The 19,680-nt window shown below is 57.2% G+C and overlaps 2 protein-coding genes across 2 annotated transcripts; both read right to left on the bottom strand.

Moving 5' to 3' along the window:
* Positions 1-22: 22 nt before the first annotated feature.
* Positions 23-4,241, bottom strand: GDF1 (growth differentiation factor 1). Its single transcript, XM_005029827.6, has 2 exons — positions 3,959-4,241; positions 23-3,050 (listed from the first exon to the last, which is right to left on the bottom strand). Exons 1-2 carry the CDS (start codon positions 4,239-4,241, stop codon positions 2,215-2,217), a joined length of 1,119 nt encoding a protein of 372 aa, XP_005029884.4. The 3' UTR covers positions 23-2,214.
* Positions 4,242-6,142: 1,901 nt separating this feature from the next.
* Positions 6,143-17,850, bottom strand: CERS1 (ceramide synthase 1). Its single transcript, XM_027472419.3, has 7 exons — positions 17,364-17,850; positions 9,168-9,327; positions 8,465-8,645; positions 8,018-8,179; positions 7,033-7,180; positions 6,704-6,852; positions 6,143-6,283 (listed from the first exon to the last, which is right to left on the bottom strand). The coding sequence occupies exons 1-7, from the start codon at positions 17,607-17,609 to the stop codon at positions 6,241-6,243; spliced, it is 1,089 nt and encodes a 362-aa protein (XP_027328220.1). The 5' UTR covers positions 17,610-17,850; the 3' UTR covers positions 6,143-6,240.
* Between the last annotated feature and the right edge of the window lie 1,830 nt (positions 17,851-19,680).

Genomic DNA, 19,680 nt, shown 5'->3' with positions numbered 1-19,680 from the left:
TGCAACATTCATTAAAACTTAGTCTGATTGTATAAACTTCAAGTTTATTACTTTTTTTTTTTAAACACAGACTAGTACAAAAGTGGGATGTGGGCACAGCGTACATGGGTAAGCAAATGAACTGTGAAAACTCTATTTAAGTTTCCTACCTCCCTTCCCTCCTCTGGCTCAAATGCAAACATTACAACCCTGTACCCCTGTGCAGGGGGGGAACTGCAGCAGTGACAAAGCGCTGGTTCGGGAGGTGACAAGTCCAGCCTGAAAGTCTCCTACCTTGTGCTTCCCCTTCTCGTGGCACTTACACATGACTTACATCAATGCTCAGCCTGGCTCTGGCTGCTGAGCTCTTCTGTTCCTTAGCACAAATACAAAAAACTTTGTTTTTCGTGAATACTGCCCATCTCACATTGGGAAGAAATGGTTCCTGGTTGCTTTAGCAGAGCAAGTGAAGTCCCACTTTAACCCCTTAAACCATTTAAGTGCCTGACCTTGCTATCCATGAAGCTCTGGTTCAGGGGCTGGGCTGACCCTGGTGCTTGCTGCTCGGCTGTGGGGAAGTTGAGAAATGTGCTTGGACAAGAAAGTGTTAGCATGCTACAGTACTAATATATCAACCTACTCCAGTCTTGGTCTTCAGCTACGTGTTTCAGGTGTGTTCAAAAACACTGTCACAGGGCGGGAGGATGTTTCCTCTGCTAACTAAACAGTGGTTAAACCTTCAGTGCTTCCCAGGAGGGAGAAGGCCCAGCTTAGCCTGGTAATACTTCATCGGACCTTGAAGACAATATAACGGAGGTACCAAAAAGAATAATTAAAAAAAAAAATAAATCCATGCTACACCGTCAGGCTCATATTAAAAAAATTAAAATTAAAAAAAACAACTTCAAGTCTAACTCAGATTCCTTGTGTGTCCCCACTCCACCCCCCCAAAAAAAAAAAAAAAAAGCAAAGCAAAGCTTCAGGTGTGCCAGGCAAGCCCCTGGGGAAGCGTTGGTGCTGCCTCAGCACACGCTGCCTGTGTAACCCCACAGGGCACAGCCCCAAAGCTCTGCCCCGGGCGTTACAGTGCAGCTGCTCTGACTTTACAGCCCATGTAGGGAAAGGGGGAAGCAAAGCAGCAACTCCTCAGTGGTCACCGTTGCTCAGAGGGGATGGTGCAAAGCTGGGTCTCACCCGACACGGGGCTGCTGGCTTTGTTAACGGCGTTACACAGCCTCAGGAGCACACCCACACTACTGCAACGGACTGGGGACCACAGCCAGCAGCTGCAGGCTGGGCCTCACGTCCTTAAAAAGCCAAACAAAAGAATCACCAAATAAAAACTAAACAAAAGGAACCCCAAAACTGCATAAGCACATCAACGTGGTGCCTGAATTATGAGGGCTGTAACACTGCTGCGGTGTGCAAAGCTGCTGCCGGGTGCCACCAGGCTCTGGCTGCTTTTCAGGCTGGTTCTGCAGCCACCAGCGGGGATCCTGCTCTCAGCACCTTGCCCAGGAGCTGAAGGAACCTCTGAGACACCCCGAAAAGGACTGGGATGCCACCACCTCCCCCTGCTCCCCTTCGCCTCGCAGTGCGGCTGCCCCTGCTTCACACAGCCCTCAGCCAAAACACGTCACAGCACCCTGCGGGCGCTCAGCACCACTGCCCCCCTTATCCCCAAACCTAACAATCCTGCAGCCTAACCCAGCCGCAGGGCAGCAGGGACATGTCAGCATCACGTCATTAACTAGGTCATTTCTATTTTACACCGCAAAAAGCTGCAGCATTTAGCCCAAAAGCTGAAAAAGCACAAGCCCGGCTGCTGCTGAGCCGTGCGGGTGCCTCCCTGGCTGCTCTGCCAGGCACAAGAAGGGGCCGGGATTCACAACCTGGTGCCACCATCGCCCACAAAGAACGGACAACCGGACACCCAGGGCCTTGGTCATCATCCCATAGCCATCTGCTGGCTCTGGCTGCGTGGCGTGCAGGGCCAAGCACAAGCTGTCACTAAAGCACAACCCCAAAACGATCCCTCTGTGCCTGACCTCCCCCCTGGCTGCACCCGAAGGAGGCAGGGCAGAGGGGAGGGAGCTCTGACACTCCCCATCCCAAGGGAAACTCCCTAAACACCAGCACAGCGGGGATTTAACGCACGTGGGTTTATTCCATCAACCGTTCAACTTTTCACCCAGGACCCCCACCCCACGGCGCGCACCCACGCAGCCGCTCCCGCTACCGGCAGCCACACTCATCCACCACCATGTCCTCGTAGTGCCTCAGCACCACGTTGTCGTCGTTGTCATAATAGAGGATGGAGATCGGGGACAGCCTGACGGGGACGCAGCAGGGCTGGGGAGTCCCCTCGGGGTCCAGCGAGTGCACCATGGTCTGCAGGATGGCGTGGTTGGTGCTGTTGAGCTCGGCCGTCAGGGGGAAGGGGCACTCACCCAGGCAGTAGTTGGCCATGTAGCCCTGCGGGGCGATGATCCAGTTCTCCCAGCCGACGTCGCTGAAGCTGATGTAAAGCCGCCTGGGCTTGCAGAGGTTGCTCGGCGTGACGGGGATGTTGTAAGCGCTTCTCCTCCTCCTGGAGGCCCGGCACTGCTGCTGGCTGAGGCTCACCACCAGGAGGGAGGTATCCAGGAAGGAGTCGATGCTGGCGCAGAGGCTCTGCGGCCCCCCGCTCGCCCCAGCTGCTTCCCCGCCTCTGCCGCTCGCCGAGATCTCCAGGATCAGGCCCAGATTCCTGCTGTGAGTTCTCCAGTCCTTCGCCACCCCGCTCAGGTTGAAGAGCAGAGACTTGTGCAGCCGGGCGAAGGACTGCTCCACCAGCAGCGTGCGGCCGGGCTCGGGGGACGGCGTTCCCCGCAGAGGCAGCCGGGGGGCTTGGTAGAGCCTCAGCTCAAAAACCTGCCCCTGGCTGGACGCGTGGTAGGAGTTGTGGCTGAATTTGATCTCCAGCTGAGCCATTGTCAAGCGCTCGCCCTCCTCCAGCACGGAGAGATTAAAGTACAGACGCTTCTGCAGGCACAGCGACGGCTGGGGCTGCCCGCTGTGCATGAAGTGGCCTGACAAAGAAGGAGAAATTAAGAGGTGGCGGTGGCTGAGCTCCGTTACGCTGGGCAGGATCAGCCTCCCACAGCTCCGATCTCCTGGATCAGGATGGCAGAACTGCAGCACTGGGGGCTCTCGGCCCCACGGCACAGCCCTGAGCCTGTGGCACCACGGTGGTACAGCCACACCAGCACGGCTCTGTCCCTCCCTGCTGGCTCCGCATCCTCACGGGCAGGGCACCAACACTCCTCTAGAAGCTACTTGACACCTCGGGGCATCGTTTTTCCTCAGCTGTACATATCTCGCCCCCAGGACAGGGGGGTTCTTGTGGGCGCTGGGTGTTTGGGATGCAGGGGGAAGGAGGGCAGATAGCAGCAAAGTGATGGGAGTGGGAAAGCTGCAGCCAGCCCTAGATCTCCACTGGAAACCTGGACTCGCAAGAGCTCGGTGGCGTCTCGAGACCTGGAGGACCCCGATCACTTCCCACGTAACTGGGAATGGCTCAGAGAAGCCACGGGCTGAAGTGGCCAGATGTGGCAGCCGGAGGCATGAGGACAAGGAGAAGAAGGGGAGAAAGGACACAGCCAAATGGCTGAGCATCCATCCTGCCTCCACCCGGGGTGCAGGTGTGACCTCAGTTCTCATCGCTGCACCCAGAGCCCCACCATGGGCCAAACTGGTCACCTAGGATCAAACCCACACCTCCGACTGCGTTGGGTGACTCGCAGGACAGAACCTTACACAGCTTCACCCGCTCAGTTCCAGACTATAACCGGTTACCTACACCATCCTCAGGGACCAGAACTCCCACAGCAGGGATTTGCCTCAGGGAAACCCACTGCCCGTCCTCCCCCAGCCGTTCCCAGCCCAGGGCACAGAGGGATTTCCGAAAGGCAGGACCCAAACAAGAGCAGTTCTGTACCTTGGTCAGCGAGGACACGGATGATGTTCCCCGGGACATTAAATTCCTCCACCCTACAGCCATCCGCCAGCTCCGTGCTTGCAGGAGGCATCTTTCTCTTCTGGAAGATCCGCCAGAGCACAGACGGCACAGGAACGGGGATTTTGGGGCTGGGCTTGGTGCTCAGACCCAAGGATTTTAACAGCAAGCTTTCCTGCAAACTGAAATCCATCCCCAGGCTGACGCTAAGGAGAGCCCAGGCCAGGCCAGCTCTGAAGCTGGCAGGCGAGGGGAGAGGCCCCATCCCGGTTCTCCTCCCGCAGACAAAGAGCTGTGCTGGGGACCCGCTCGCAGGGCACTGAAGGCAGGGGCCAGGGGGGGTGTTGATTGCCTGATTGGAGCCTTTGATCTCGTTAGTGCTCAATTAGCACAGAGGGATTCCCAGGATTGGGCAGAGGGTGGGAGCGAGCCCTCCAGGCTCCCCGGGGCCTGTTAACCCTTTGAGGCTGCGGGGTGGGAGGGAGGCTGCCCTCCTCCCTCTGCTCCCAGTCCTTTCCACATCTCCCCACCACCGAGGCCCAACGACAAAGCCCCTGGTGATGGGAAAGGGCTCCACAAAGCTGCCAGCACGTCGAGCACCGCTCCAGGGCCCTGGAGAAGGGCAGAACTGGTGGCCAACCCACCTGGGTGCAGGGGGAGACACAGGTCCAGGGGGAGACACGGGGTCTCCTCTCGCTGCCTCCTCCAAATCAGTGTTTCAATCACAGCGTCTGACACTTTCCTCTAAAGCCTGACAACTTCCAGCACTCCACGTCTTCAAGCTCTCCCCTCCTGCCTCACACACCTACACACCCACGAGAACACAGCGCTCAGCACCCGCTCCCCACGCAGGGGACCCTCCGGACCAAACTCACACACAAAACGCTGCCCGATGAGTTCCCCGGTTAAACCCTGAAGCCTGGGCAAGCCGACGCTAAGAAATTCGATTTCCTTCATTCCCTCCTTCCTGCCAACCAGCCACAGAACCAGAGCACCGAGACGCAGCCCTCCGAAACACTGCTGGGTAATTACAAGCGAGGTGATGGATCCTGCCTGGCACAGTTTCCATCCAGCCAAAGTCACATTTTGCTTTCTGTTTACTGAGGAACTTTCCCTGAGGCACACACAATGGGCCTGGAGTTGAATCAACATTGCGAGACCAAATAGAAAAAAACAAACAAACAAAAAAAAAAAAAACAATTAGCCACCCTGGAATTGATGCCCTGAATCCCCCTTCCCTGCCTATTGTCCCCGGCTGGGGGGAGCTCTGCTTCCCAGGGCACTGCAGGGACGGGTCCTGCGAGAGGGGAGCAGTGGGACGGGCTCAGACCGAGGGCAGTAAAATCCTGACGGCTTCCCAGCAAAGAGGCACGTGGCCCAGCCTGGCCTCGGGGATCCTGCAAGGCTCAGGGCTGGTGCTGCCTGGAAAACCACCGCAGGGAGCTGAGAATTTTTGTTCTGCACTCGAGCAGGCAAACCTCGCTGGAGATCCCTCATTGGGGACCCTGCACAAGCTGTGCTCAGGGCTGGCTTTTTAAGCAACTGTAAGAGTTACAGGGGCGTTTTGAGCAATTTAGATGTCCTGGTCCTCATCCTGGAGGGCAGGAGGCTGGAATAATGCTCTAGGGCTGGGTTTCCAGGCAGACCTGCACGAGGGAACTGCTGCGTGCTGCAGCCTCGAGGTGCACAGGGACAGCTCCGTGTTAGGGACCCGTCCTGGTCAGCGAGGCTCAGAGGTGCCCTGCAAACCCTTCCTTAGTGCCTGCTGGCAGCTGGAGCAGAGCTGGCTTTGGGCTCCCCTGGCCTGGGACAGTGGTGCCAGTGAGCAGAGGATGTTTCCCTCTCCAGTTTGATGCTAGGTCCGAAGCCCCTGCAGTGCTGCTGAGGCAGGGTTGTTGGAAGGGACCAAAAATAAAGATGGGAAATCACAACGGGGCTGAGAATAGCTGGGGGATGGAGCGACAGAAGAAACACCAGGGGACCTAAAGCCAGCTCCAAATCCTACCTGGACCAGCAAAGCCACAGCCTCTCAACTGAACCAGCACGTACTGGCTACAGAAAGCACATCAGCATCGGGTGAAGCCCAGTCCCGGGCAAGCCCTGTTCCCATCAGTGGCATCTCTTCCCCAGCTTCAGGCAGGGGATGCAGGGGTATCGGGGATGAAGTTCTTCTTGTGCCTTTCATTTGCTGGGTTTGAGTGTCGGGCCCTGGGGCAGTCCCCAGATCCTGCCAGGCTGCCCAGGCTGCAGCAGCCACGCTTCTCTTACAACCGCTTGTCTTTTACAAGTCCGTTCTTCAGGTGCATCCTGCGAAAGAGAGCAGAGCAGACAATCAGCCTGGGCACCCACTCTCCCTCCCTCACCTTCTCAAATCGCTGCCGAGCTCAGACCTGCCTTAACAGGCTCACAAAGACAATTTCAGCCTGGTTCCCAGTCAGCCAGACCTGCTCTGCAGGCTCCAGCATCCCGCCAGACTTCGTGCTCACCGCACAAGGTGCAGATGCTGCTCGGTTGAAGAGCCAGCCCTGTCTGGTGAGGACTCACGGGACAAAACTGGACTGACACACCTCAATGTCACAGGGAGACAAAGTTCCTCCTGCTCCCCGCACCTATTTTTAAACTCTGCATCAAGGCACTTTGTTGTTTTCCAGCACACTCTAAAAGACACCCCAGGGCATCTTCCCCTCCACCCACAGGTGCTGTTTGCATCTCCCCCTGCCCACGCACCCTTCTTTCAGAGCACTGGGCAGCTGGAGCCCACCCTCCTTCTTCTTAGCCACGGCGGTTTTCTTGCTGTCCTCCACGTCGTACTCGCGCACGTCGTTCACCTCCTGCATCTGCCCCATCAGCACCTTGGCCACGAAGAGGACGATGTACTGTGGAGGGAGAGACACCGTCAGCCAGGACACACGGGGTGCAACTGTCCCACCAAATCCCTGTGCTTTTCCAGCCCTGCAGCCCCCCAAATACCCCGGGCAGGGCAGGCAGCCGGCGTTACGCAGCTGCAGCTGAGGTGGGAGAAGCCAGCGGAGGGTCGCCGAGCTCCCCCGACTCACCAGGAACCAGTAGATGTTCATCAGGGTGAGCACAAGGAGCAGAGCGTTGAAGAAGAAGTAGAAGGGAATGTTGGGCACCGTCTGCAGGCTGGAGTGGCAAGTGGCGTAGAGGACCTTGAGGGGGAACCAGTAGAGACGGAACCAGAACCTGGTGGGGCAGAGGGAGCAGCAGAGGGGGGTTAATGGCCCACGGGGACCCCAGGCAGCTTCTTCCAGCCACAGCCTCCCTTCCGTCTGGATCTGATTTGGGTTTAAAGGCCTGGTTCTGGACAGGGATTCACACAGCCCCCCAAATAGGCAGGTACAGAAGGGAGAGCACTGCTACCACGGGCAGAAAAGGCTGGGCACCAGAGGAGATCAGCCTCTCAGGGTAGAGGCAGATTTTCTCAGCTGGATGGGGGACAGGAGGGGAATAAAACTGGAAGGATTTCTTAGACCTGTGCATCCCGGTTTTATCACTAAAATCTTCCTCGCTCTCCTCCCCCTCACATCGACAGCTCCTGCTGCCGCCCCTGCTTTCCCGAGCAGCTGCGGGGAGGAGGAGGGAGACAAAGGGACACATCAGCAGTGACAACCTGCCTTACTCATCCCCGTTCTTCATCCTCCTCTCTTGCTTTTCCCCAGGAGGAGCAGCGAGCCTGGAATCTGGGACATTTGCTCCTTGCAAAAACGCTTCTTGCTGCTAAAACCAAAGGAGTGGGAAAATGGAAACAGCTCCTCCTCCCCTGGGGTCATTTGTCATGCTGCAAGCGAGATTTCACAGGCACTTGGGTGGTGACAGACGGCAAAGTGACTACAGAAGGATTCCAAGCCCAGCATGGGGTCAGGCTCTGCGGGAACCTCTTCCCAAACAGTTTATAGGATCGGCTGGTTTCCAGGCACTCACACCCAGCAGGGCTGTGCCCTGCGGCACCAGGGGGGCTGCAAAAGCTGGTGGGGACACGGCTGGAAGCGGGATCAGGGCTGGGCAGGCAGGCAAACTCACCAGCTGATGCTGAAGGTGAGGCAGCCGACGTTGGAGATGACATCGTTGAGGCGATGGTAGACACCCCCCCGGTGCTTGAAGTAGACGTTGAGCTTGGTGAACTCCAGCTGGACGTCATTGACGTCGTGCAGGAAGAGCACCAGGATGCCCACGTTGTGGTACCTGCGGCAGAGTGGGGCAGGGAGGGAGACGTGGGGGCAGTGAGTCGGTGTTGGCACCCACCGCACACCACCCATCGCACCAGAATAACCCAGGCTGAATCCTATGGCACCGTGTGGTGGCTCACGAGGAGGAGCACGGAGCCAGGGTTAGCAGTAGGGAGGGAAAAATCCTTCCTGACCCAGAAAGAGTCCTCCTGGGACATAGACACATGGAAAAACCACGGCCTAGGCTGCGTGGCTGCGCTGGTTCAGCGCAGGGGGACGGTGTCACAGCCACATCCCTCACCTGAACGCGTAGGAGAAGGCGATGAGGGTCAGCGTGACGACGTGGTGGAGGAGCATGACCACCGAGTCCTTGCGCCACGTGTCCATGTAGACGGTGGCGTAGATGGAGTGCCCGTAGAAGCTGCACTGCAACAGGTAGGCGATGGCGATGTCCGTGGGCACGTCCATGCCCTTCTTCCAGCCTGAAGCGGGACAAAGACGGCCGGGTGAGCCCAGAGCTGAGAGCATGGAGCCTTCGTCAGCCACAGAGAGACAGGAGAGCAGAGAGCAAAAAGCAAGCAGCAGCCAGAGCTGCCCCAGGTGGCCTCAGCTCCCATTCGGGACCTCCCTGGTGGAAAAGGGGCAAAGGCTGGAGGAGGACCCGGGTATCCTGGTCCCAGGATGACCCGCTCCCCTCCGAGACTGAGGGCAGAAGCCTTGATTTACTTCCCTCCTCATTTAACTGCTCAAATCCTTTCCCCTCCGTAGCCGCAGGCATCCCAGTCCCTGCTGTCTGCAGTAGCCACTAGGTGACACTCTCTGTAAGGAACGGAGGGAGCCTCTTGTGCCCTTTCTGCACTCGCAGCATCATGGAAAAGGCCATTTGGGGGGGGGTTCAGTCGGAGAATTTTGCTCCCACCAATTCCAATTCCCTCACTCAGCTCGGCTATCCTACAGCCTGGACATCCTCATCCAAACCCGCTTCTCCCTGCTTCTTACTGTACCATAAAAGACAGACGGAGGGTCATAGAAGAAGGGGTAGTCAGTGAAGAAGAGCAGGTAGGTGCCATACGACCAGGATAACGTGTAGAAAAGCAGCTTCCAGGCACTCTCGGGCATCTTGGCAGCATCTTTGGGCTGCAAGTTGCACCACTCACCGAAGGGCTGCAAGGAGAGGGGAGAAGTGTCGTCATGCAGGGCAGAGGGACCCCAGCGAGCCCAAGGCAGAACTCAGGGAACCCCCAAGGCTCCACCACCAGACAGGGCAAAACCAGGGACACGAGCCCCGTTTTTTCTGGCTTTTTTTTTTTTGCAGCGTGAGTAAGGAGGGTGAAGAGGCTCTAGGAAGAGTCCGCAGGGAGAATGGCAAGGCCAGAGAGCCGCTCGCTCAGCCTTGGCCGCGCGGGGAAGCTGCGAAAGCAGAGCCTGGCAGAGGAGGAAGCCCCCAGCACGCATCCCAGCCTGGGCACCGCTCCACCACCCTTGCTCCAGGAGCACAGCTGGCTTTTGGAGAACCGAATCAATACCAAACCCAATCAGGCCGAGCCCCATCTGCATCAGGAAGCCCAGAGGAGGAGGCTGTAACGATGCCGCCCCATGCGCATGGACTTTGTGGCACCACCAACTACCAGAAAAGAAGCTTTCAAGCGAGGAAGCACTTTGGGTGAGCTCTTTTTGCAGAGAACCAAACACACGGCTCCTGCTGCTGTTTCCCAGCACGGCACAGGACCCCTCTCCATGGTCAACCAGCACCAGAGGAGGCCGATTTTAAAGGCAGTGAGGGTTGGGGCACCTCTTGCTCGCTCACACCTACCCACGCTCATCCCTGGCAGCTCTCCTGGCTGACCAGCACTGCAAGCCTGCTGTTTTTTTTTCTCCCCAGGGTTTGCAGCACCCCTCCTACCAGCCAGGGCTCAGGAAGAGGAGGCGAAGCCTCCCCAAATATGGCCAAAGAGACAAACGGGAGGACGAGCAGCCTGCTGGCGCTATTAAGAATGAAACTTTCTCACTCCGACCACGAGCACCACGCGGCTCCCTGCAACAGCGAGAGCTGGGCCACGAGGTCAGCGACAGCAAAAGCAAAACCCCAGCGTGTTTTGCATCACCACAGCATCAGCTCTCTCGGAGCTAAAGGGAGCAGCAAACGCTGCCCTGCATCCCAAACGGGGTGCCTGCTGCAGGAGGCATGAGCGATGCCGCTCGTTGAGTGCACCCCAAGCTCAGCCCCAGCTCTGGGCACTGACGTCCCCTCTCCGTGGCAAGTGAGCAACACCAGGCACCGTTTCTGCTTCTCATCACCGGACTGACAGAGCCCTGTCAGCCCCGGCAGAGCGGCCAGCAGCGGGGAGCCTCGCTCAAGGTCCTGTGGGGATCGCCGCTGCTGATAACACCCCAAGGCCCCCGGGGTGAGAGCTCGGGCGGGAGGGACCAGATAAGTTGGAGCTGAAAACAAACTGCTTGCAAAGTAACCATAGCCTGCCCCAGGTCAGCACTTTCTGCAGCCAGTGCTCGGCTCCTCGATGCTCAAAGGCTATATTAAGGCTCCAGCTGTCCCCAGGCAGAGGCCGGCCTGGCTTTTAGCCCCTCTCTGTGTCAGGTTTTTCAAAGCTCCCGGCTCCCAGCCCAAAAGGGTTTTGTTCTAGGCTCTGACCAGCGCTGGGAAATTCAGACCTGGAAGCTCCGGCCCCGCAGCGCTCTGCCAAGCTGCCCACATCCCCTCCAGCTCCAGAGGGGCAGCTCCGGCCTCCCCCTGGCAGCTGGCACGCAGAGCACGGCTCTCACGGTGAGACCGGGAGCGCGCCGCTGCCAGGGCTTCTTCCACCAGGAGCCACGGCAGGAAAAAGAGAAGGAAGCTCGAAGGGTGAATGAATAATGCAGAGACAGAAAGTCCCGAGCCCTGAAAGCATGAATTATTTGTGTCTCCATAAAGTGGAGCACGGAAGCGGCTTGGCTGTGGGGACAGCTCAAGGCGCTGCGATGGCAGCGAGCTGGGGAGCCCCCTGCTCCTCCTGGCCTCTTCAGCTGGGGCTGGATTTAGGATGCTGGGCTCGGTTTAGGATGCATCAAACTAAGTCCCAGCCTCAAAACCAGAGCCAAGTCATTCAGCTGCTTCTCTGCATCTCAGTTCCCCCCCGCCAAGAGGGAAGGACACTGCATTTCCTACCCCAAGGTGGGCAGAGCTTAGAAAAGGACCGTCACCTGTGGGGCTGGAACACGCCACCAAGCCAAGCTGCATTTTATGGATGCTGGGGCTGTTGGCAGGGATTGCAGCAGGGCAGCAAACCCGGAGCTGGCTCTGTGGAGCTCCCCACCCTAGGGAAAGTCAGAGAGAAACATCCCCCAGACCTGCAGCAGGGGGACAAGGGGCTGCCCGCAGGGAGGTGCCACCAAAACCTGGGGGAAAAAAAAAGCCCCATCCCTGGGGTGGGAGATGCTCGGGGTGGGAGATGCTTCCTGCTGCCATTCCCATGGCAATGCTGCAGGGAGGGATGCTTGTTGCCATGGGTGACGGCGCTGCGGTGGGAAGAGCGGAGCTGGAAAAGCCCGGAGCTCTTGGCAAGCGATGATGGGGCTTCACGGAAAAGCTCTCCTTCTCCCCTCCTCGCCCTGACCCCCACGCAAACCCCCTGCAGGTGAATCAGAAGGCGCTGGTGGAGAACTGGGAGCGGGGCTGGGGGCCGTGGCCGCCCCCTCTGCACCACCTCTCACGACCTGCGGGAGCTGGAAAGAGAAACCGAATCGAAACCGGCGCTGCCTGCAGCACTGCTGAAGTGTCAAATAAAAAAAAAAAAATAATAAATCCTGCAAAAAGCAAACACGTGCTGGCTTCCTTTTCGCAGCCCGAGGCACTAGGGGAAAGCTGAGCATCCCCTTAAATCCACAAGCAGCTCTCACGGCGGGGCAGGAGCCCTGCCAGCAAGCTGGCAGGCTCGCAGCGATGGGCTATGAATCGAAGCTTGTTGCGGAGGGAGCGGATCCCCAGGCTGCTCCCATCGCCTCTGCCCCCTCCCCAGCCTCGAGACGAGGACCTGGCCAGATCCCAGCCGCGCTGCGTCTGCTTTCTGGGCACTGCCAGTTTCCCAAGGGGACACAAAGGAACGGCTGGCACGCAGCATCCTCAGCCCAGGGAGCTGGCAGCTCTACATCAGCCTCTCCTCAATGCAGATGATAATGACGAGCGAGCACAGCTCGGATTCAAAACCTGCCCAGGGCCACCAGCTACAGCCCCTTCCGTGGTGGTTCTTAGAGGTGTGGTGGACCCCAAAGACCGTATCCCCTCCACACCAACCTGGTTGCTGCTCCCAGACCTGCTGCCACCCCCAGCCACACTGGGGATGGGGCACGGAGCCTGCAGAAGGCCCAGGAAAACATCACCACTCGCTAAATCTAAAGAAATGAACCTCTTGAAGGCTCTGGGCCCAAGGGCTGTCACCCCCCAGCTCTTATTGCTCCGTTACACTGGGCACTGAAGCTCTCAGTGCCTCAGTTTCTCCACCCTCGGGACAATGCCTCCCGGATAAACACGTAATAAAATGCACCAGGAGAACTGCAACAAGCCAACGGACAGCACTTCTCCCTCGGTTCCCCTGCAAGCAGTAAAATTCACCCCTCGGAGAGCAAAGCAGCAGCAGAGCTCGGCGAGACCTGCCACAGCTGCCAAGAGGGTGCTGCGGGGGCTGACAAACCTCCCCATGGCTGCACGCTGACACAGCAGCACGGGGGAAGCGGCCCCCGCTCCGAGACGCCGCAGCAGCGCGGCTTCAGTCCCTGGGCGAAGAAAAGAGCCATTGTTGTGGCTTCCTCCCCTTGAGCTTGCAGGGCTCGTGCTTCAAACACCGGGCAGAGCGCAGTGGGGCGAGCTGGGGAGCTGTCGGGCAGGCTGCCCTTCCCCGGGGGTGCAGGACATGTCCTCATCTTGCAGCAGAGCTTGCTGTGGGTGGTGGGTTTTGGGGGGGGAGAATTCTCCTCTACTCACATGCCCACTTCTGGGGTTTGGAAAAAAGAGTTGACAATAGCATAGGATAGAGAAAAGTTACATAAATCACTGGGTGGGATAACAGAGCGCTGCTTTTCAGCTGTCGCATCCTTCCCGGGACTAGGCTGTATCACTTACCTAGAAACCCCGTTTCCCAGGGCCATTCTCCAATTCACACAATGCTTTTCCTTGCAGAGGACGCCGCAACGTCCTCCAAATTTCACCACCGCTAAGCCAGCAAGCTGGCTGGTGTCTGGGCCAAAAATGGAAAATATTTACCCGATGCAGAAAAAAGGCAGGCAGCCGTGGAGGACAGAGGGGCTATGTGGCAGTCACCAAATTCAGAGAATGGGAACTGATTCAGAGCAGATTTTGCTCACTGCTGACAGATTATCTGACATGGGGGCTTCAAATCCCAGCAGCAGGGAGCACTGCTCGGCTCAGCTGCCCTGCAGGAGGGGACGCAGAGATGCTCAGGTTGTCTCTTTTAACCCAACTCCTCAGGGAACACGCCAAGGACAGCGGCTTTCAGCAGCTGACGGAGCTGAGCCACCAACCAGGGCAGGACAAGGCACAAACCGAGGAAACTTCAGGAGGAGGGAACATCTACTTGGGCCTGGCTTGGTCTTCATATGTGGAAGTGATCGGCAGCTCCAGCAAGATGTGCTCTGAGTATTATCCAGGTTTGTGCTCTCAGAAGCCCACGGGACTCCCAGGGCAGAGCTCAGAGGGGAAGGAAACGTCTCTCAGCCCTTTGTGAGGATGCCCGTGCCCCCATCACAGCTGACTGCAGGGCTCCTCCCTATCTGGTGATTCGCATTTGCTCAGCTCCTTAGGATCTTTCCTACACCAAAACAACTCCTTTCCATATTTGCAGCCAGCAAAGATTCTGTGAAAAAGAGGCAACAGGCCAAAAGCTGTCTTTGCTCAAAGGATGACGGGAAAACCACGTCTAAGGCAAGACACAGACCGAGCAGTTTTAACAGGTGAAAAGGACACGCTCTCAAATCCTAACCAACACCCCCAGTGACACGAACGACCTTTACCACTCCTTCAACTCAACGGTGATGCGATTTTGTGGCGGAGGTTAAACGGAGCTGCGGTCCGATATGAGAGCGAGGAGCCCAGCCGCTGTCCTTTCGTTCCCACTGATAAAAATAAATTAGGGCACCACAGACAGCACAGGAAGAGGTACAGGGCTCCGAGGCACGCGTTGCGCAGAGGAGTGCTCGCAGCCAGAGCTGAGCACGGTGCACTTTACGCTTCAAGGTCTTGTGGTGAGAGTCACTTCCTCTTCGGAGGCCGAGAATCACGATCCAGGCAGCGAGATCTGTCCTTTATAAATAACGTGCAGGAAGGCTGCGTTCTCCGGACGCTGAGCGGGCTCGGTTTTATAACCGTGCTTCAGTTCTTGCAGGGAACGTGAGGAGACTCAAAAGGAGGAGGGATGCTCATTGAGCCTCCACCGGGAAGCAAAGGGCCCTGATCATAAAAGTTCCCTCCCAGGCTTGAACAAGAAGGTTTTACTTTCTCTTCCCAGCTTTTCCCTTCCCTCAGAGATGAAGCCGTTTGCTCTGCTGCCGAATGACCCACTGCACTGCTGCCTGTACAGGGGCCACGCAATACAAACCAATCCCTTAAAAACTGCCAGAGGTTTTAAGAGAAAAGCCACAACCACCTCCAGCTTTTCCCATAGCAAATCTGAGAGAAAAGCTGCAAGTCAATAACTAAATACATACACACACGGAGCCGTCTCTCCCTGCTGCTGCCCCTCCACCTAGGCTGCTGGGAGGAAACTGATGGTATCGCACGCTCGCTCGGCATCTCATCCCTGCAGCACGCAGGTGTAGCCACAAGAACCAGCTCTGCTCAGCCCTGCTGGCCCTTCTGCAATTACAGCCGCGACCCATTTCTCTGAGGGAAGACACCTCAGCACGGCGCCTGCTGCCAAGTGTCCGCCAAGGGCACCGAGCGGGCTCCTGAGGGGTTTTTTCGCACTCAGCTTACTTCTCGCTCTGTAAAGGTAAACCTGACACAAGGAGGGACTGGAGCACGAAGGAAATGCCTCCAAGTTTATTACGACAGACCCAGGGGTACCTCCAGCCTCCTTCACCCCAGCGGTCCCAGGCACGGCGCGCAGCCCAGCAGCAGCCCCATGCAGACGGGGGTGCAGGCAACGAGGTGAAACTCAGCCCCACGTCAAAGGCCAGCACGTTTTACCTCACACCTCGCCTACAAACCACTTCAACAGCTTCAAATGGCTCCAGACTGGGACTGGAGCTTTGCAGGAGGTGAAACTTCACCTCACGTTACCGGCAAGCAAAGGCAACTCGGAGCGGCGGAGGCAGAGCTGCTTGAGAGGCAGGCCTCAGCAGCAGGCCTCAGTGGCACACAGGGCAGAGAGGAAAGCTCTAACTCTTGATATTCTAATTGAAGAAAGCCACCTTGCACCCTGTCATCTGTGAAACAGCCTCTGAAGGAAGGGATTTCCCCAGGGAACCAGGCCCAGCTCATGTAGACACAAAGATGCGTGCCTGAGGAGCTCCCTCAGGGCCATGTGCCACCATGCTCATGGGGCGGTGAGGGGACGGCTGGGGCTGCGTCTCTTGAGGGCTGGGGACTTGCACCAAAATCCCCAAATCACAGAATGGATGAGGTTGGAAGGGACCTCCAGGCATCATCTGGTGAAGCAGGGTCACCCAGAGCACATTGTACAGGATTTTATATGTGCAGGTTTGAAGCTCTCCAGAGAAGGAGACTCCACAAGCCCTCTGGGCAGCCTGTGCTCCATCACCTCGCAGTAACGAGCTGCAGAGCATGGCACCTGCATTACTTCGGCTTTTAATTCCTCCCCAGGCCGGAGGAATGGCCAGCAGCATGCACAGCACATCTCTCAGAAGGCAGCGTGGAAGAAATCGCCTCTGCTGGGACCGAGCCATCGGAGGGAAAGGGGAGGTCTCGGTTCATTACGGATGCTTTTCACAGCAAAAAATTACAGAGGGCTACTCCTCGCCCTCGGGGACATCCTGCTCGCTCCGTCCCTTACACAGTGCTGTATTAACAGGGGGGACAACAGCCAGCAGACCCCGTTTGGAGGCTGTGAGGGCTGGCTGCAGGCATCCCTGCATCCCCCATGCTTGAAGGTCAGCCCGGCACTGCAGCACAGCCATCCCCACGCCATCCTCGCCGCCGTCGCGCCGGGAGGGAAAGCGGGGAAGGACATTTTTCATGCGAACCGCAGATGACACGCAGGAACGTGGCCCCCTCCTTCCCCCCGTGCACAGCCGGTGCGGCCTGGCTGCGTGTGAGAAATAACCCCCAAATCCTCCCCAACCCCGCTATTTGGGGAACAGGGAGAGCTCTCCCATGCAGAGGGTGCTTGGTCCAGAGCATAGGGGAAAACGGGGGTGAAACCTCTCGTGAATCAGCCCCCACACAGCGTACGGCCCCAGGGGACAGAGGATGAGGTTTCCCATACAGAGAGCCTCCCGGGAGGCAGCCCTAAATGAAGGGGGTCGAGCTCCCTGTGCAAAGGGTCCCCTAGGATTTAACCCCAGGGTGGGAGGATGAGCTCCCCATGCAATAGATCCCCAGGATTTAACCCTAATGTGGGAAGACGAGCTCCCTGAGCAAGGGGACCTGGGATTTAATCCCAGGGTGGGAGAATAAACTCCCCATGCAACGGACCCCGAGGATTTCATCCTGGGGCAGGAGGACGACCTTCCCGTGCAATGGACCTCCCCCTGTTTTAACCACAGGGTGTGAGGATGAGCTCCCCATGCAATAAACCCCTGGGATTTAACCCTAGGGTGGGAATATGAAATCCCCACGCAACAGACCCCCAGAATTTAACCCCAGGGTGAGATGAGATCTATACGCAAGGGGGCCCCAGGATTTAACCCGGGCTGGGAGGACAAGCACCCCATGCAACGGACCCCCAAGATTTAACCCTAGGGTGGGAGGACGAGCTCCCCAAGTGAGAGAACCCAGGACTGAATCCCAGGCTGAGAATAAACTCCCCATACAACAGACCCCCAGCATTTAACCCAGGCCGGGAGCTCCCCAAACATGCACCCCCCAAGGATGCAACCCCAGATGAAGCCAACCGATCCCCCCACCACCCTCCTTCATCCCCCCAGCTCTTCCCGGTGCCCTCCCCATCCCCTCTCCTCCTCCCTTTTTCCCCGGTGCCCCCCCCCCATCACCCCTCGCCCCAGGGACCGACCCGAAAGAGGCGGCGGGCGGCAGCGCGGCGCAGCGCGGTCCAGCCGAGGGCAGCGAGCCCGCAGAGCAGCACCTCGCCCCAGCCCAGGTGCGCGTTCTCGGCCCACGTCGTCCTCGCCAGCTCCCAGCCGCAATCGTTGCAGCTCCTCACGGCTGCGGCCAGGCTGCCATAACCGAGCCGGAGCAGCTGCCCGTAACCGGGCATAGGCTCGGCCACCGGCTCGGCCACCGGCTCCGTTTGCTGCATGGCGCTCAACGCTGCTTGCCCATGGCCCCGCCGTGCCCAGCGGTGCCCAGAGGCACCGCGCAAGCTCCGGGAGTCGGGGACTGCCCCCCCCTGCTCCGCCACCGCCGGTACCGGGCTGTAGGAGCCGCCCCCAATGCAAGGCTCAGCCCCCTCCTCCGGGATCCGCTCGTTTCTTCCAGCCCCCCAGGCGGGGGTTGCGCTGCTCGGCTGCTGCGGGAGGAGCCGCTGGTGGGGCCGGAGAGGAGCCCTGGGTTATTAGGGGGGGTGGTAATTAGCACGGAGAGGAGCCCCAGGAGTTGGGGGCGGTGGTAATTAGCATGGAGGAGAGGAGCTCTGGTTCATTAAGGGCCTGGGAAGCAGCCCCGAGACGTGCTGAAGGAGGTGATGGGGGAATTTCTTGCACAAAAAAGCAAGACGCTTGAAGGATGAGCCGTGACAATGGGCTGGAGTCGCTCCAAGTGTGAGATCTGGGGACAAATGGTGGTATTTCAGTGTCCGAAGATGACAATTAATGACATGACAGTGGAAAACAGCTGTGTATGCCATGGTACACCCCCTGGGGGAGCTGGAAGTTACCCACAGTGCCTCAGAAATGTCCAGCAACAGGCTTCTGGAGTCCTCCATGTTCAAAATCCTGAATGTTTGCTCCTTAAGAGCTTTTTTCCCCACTTCTCCAGCCCTCTCTCTTTTCTACAGGTCTCCCCAAAAGCAGCAGGAAGACTTATCCTTTCCTTACAGAGGTCAACAAAGTACTGCAGTGCAAAGCCAGCAGGTGTTTCCACCACACCTTCACCAAACTTCTGCACCTGCTGTAGTAGAAGGCTCTGGGATAACGAGATGCACCTGAAGAAATGCAAACTTGTCCAAAAAAGGTCACCCCCCCATGACAGACCTTCTTGAACACCTCCCCCAAATGGCAGGCAGCTTGCATGCACAAGTTACTGGTTCACAGAAGAGGAGTTTCCTTATCAGTATGTTTAAAAGCAGTGCAGTGACAGTTATGAACAGACAGTCAACCCTTTGGATTGCTCAGAAGTGCAAGTTTAAGGTGAAAATCCTCCTGAAATGCTGACACTTATGTTCTCTCCTGCTGAGGCACCACAGGAACCGCAGAGCAAAGGCACTAGAACAGCACGGCCATGTTCAGTGTGAACCAGGAAGGGTAAGCGGTGCCCTAATGCACCTAAATGACCAGCTAGACTGCAGCTGGGGGATCCTTACTACTAGAGAGAGAAAAAATAATCACTTATAAATAGAAAACTCAGCTGAGGAATTCTAACTTGAAGACAAATATGAGCTTTATGCCATTTGAAGTCATTGCTCTGCCCACAGCCATTCTGGGAGAGTCATTTCACTTTCAAGCTTTCTTGAACTTCTCTAATTGGTCTGGGACAGCTATGAGAAAACACAAATTCATCCCTCTCAGAAGGCTGAACAACATGTTCCCCTATTCTCACACTGACAGTGCTGGCTCCTACTATGCCACTTGCTTTTATTGTTTACATTTTTAAGTCAATTTATCATGGCCCATCAAGTGGGTAATGGCTGCCCTGAGCACACAAGCCCCTTTCACATCTCCCTCAGACAGCTCCACAAAGGAAACATTCATTCAAGACTGGACCATGAATAACCCCTCATTGAAAAGAGCTGCTCGCTAAACAAGCCAAGGGAAGAGACAATGAGCCCTTTCAGAGCAACCAAGGCCGAGGTGGGCACAAAGGAAACGCCAGTTAGACACATTTACAGTGTAGTATAAACCTCTTCTCCCCCTCCCCAAGCACTTTCCAAAAGATAATTCAAATATTAGAGCTCATGAGGTCCCAGCTGAGGGTTCCACTTGGACATCTGCTCTTCACATCTGACAGAACACAATCAGTCAGCACGCAGGGCACTGAAAGGCTACGCAGGAGTCCAAGGCTACAGAAGCACAATCGCGTGGTGTTGAATCTGGAATGTTCCATGACATGTCAGGTGGAGCAGCCATCACATTTTTAAGAATGACTGGGGACACTTTCACATGTACTGCAGGATGTGCTATGTTAAAGGAAGATCTAATGCTTTCCTGGCTCCA

Source organism: Anas platyrhynchos, chromosome 29, assembly GCF_047663525.1.
Source record: "Anas platyrhynchos isolate ZD024472 breed Pekin duck chromosome 29, IASCAAS_PekinDuck_T2T, whole genome shotgun sequence".
Classification (NCBI taxonomy): domain Eukaryota; kingdom Metazoa; phylum Chordata; class Aves; order Anseriformes; family Anatidae; genus Anas; species Anas platyrhynchos.
The sequence above is the reverse complement of the archived record's forward strand: the minus strand, read 5'-3'. Positions and strand labels throughout refer to the sequence as shown.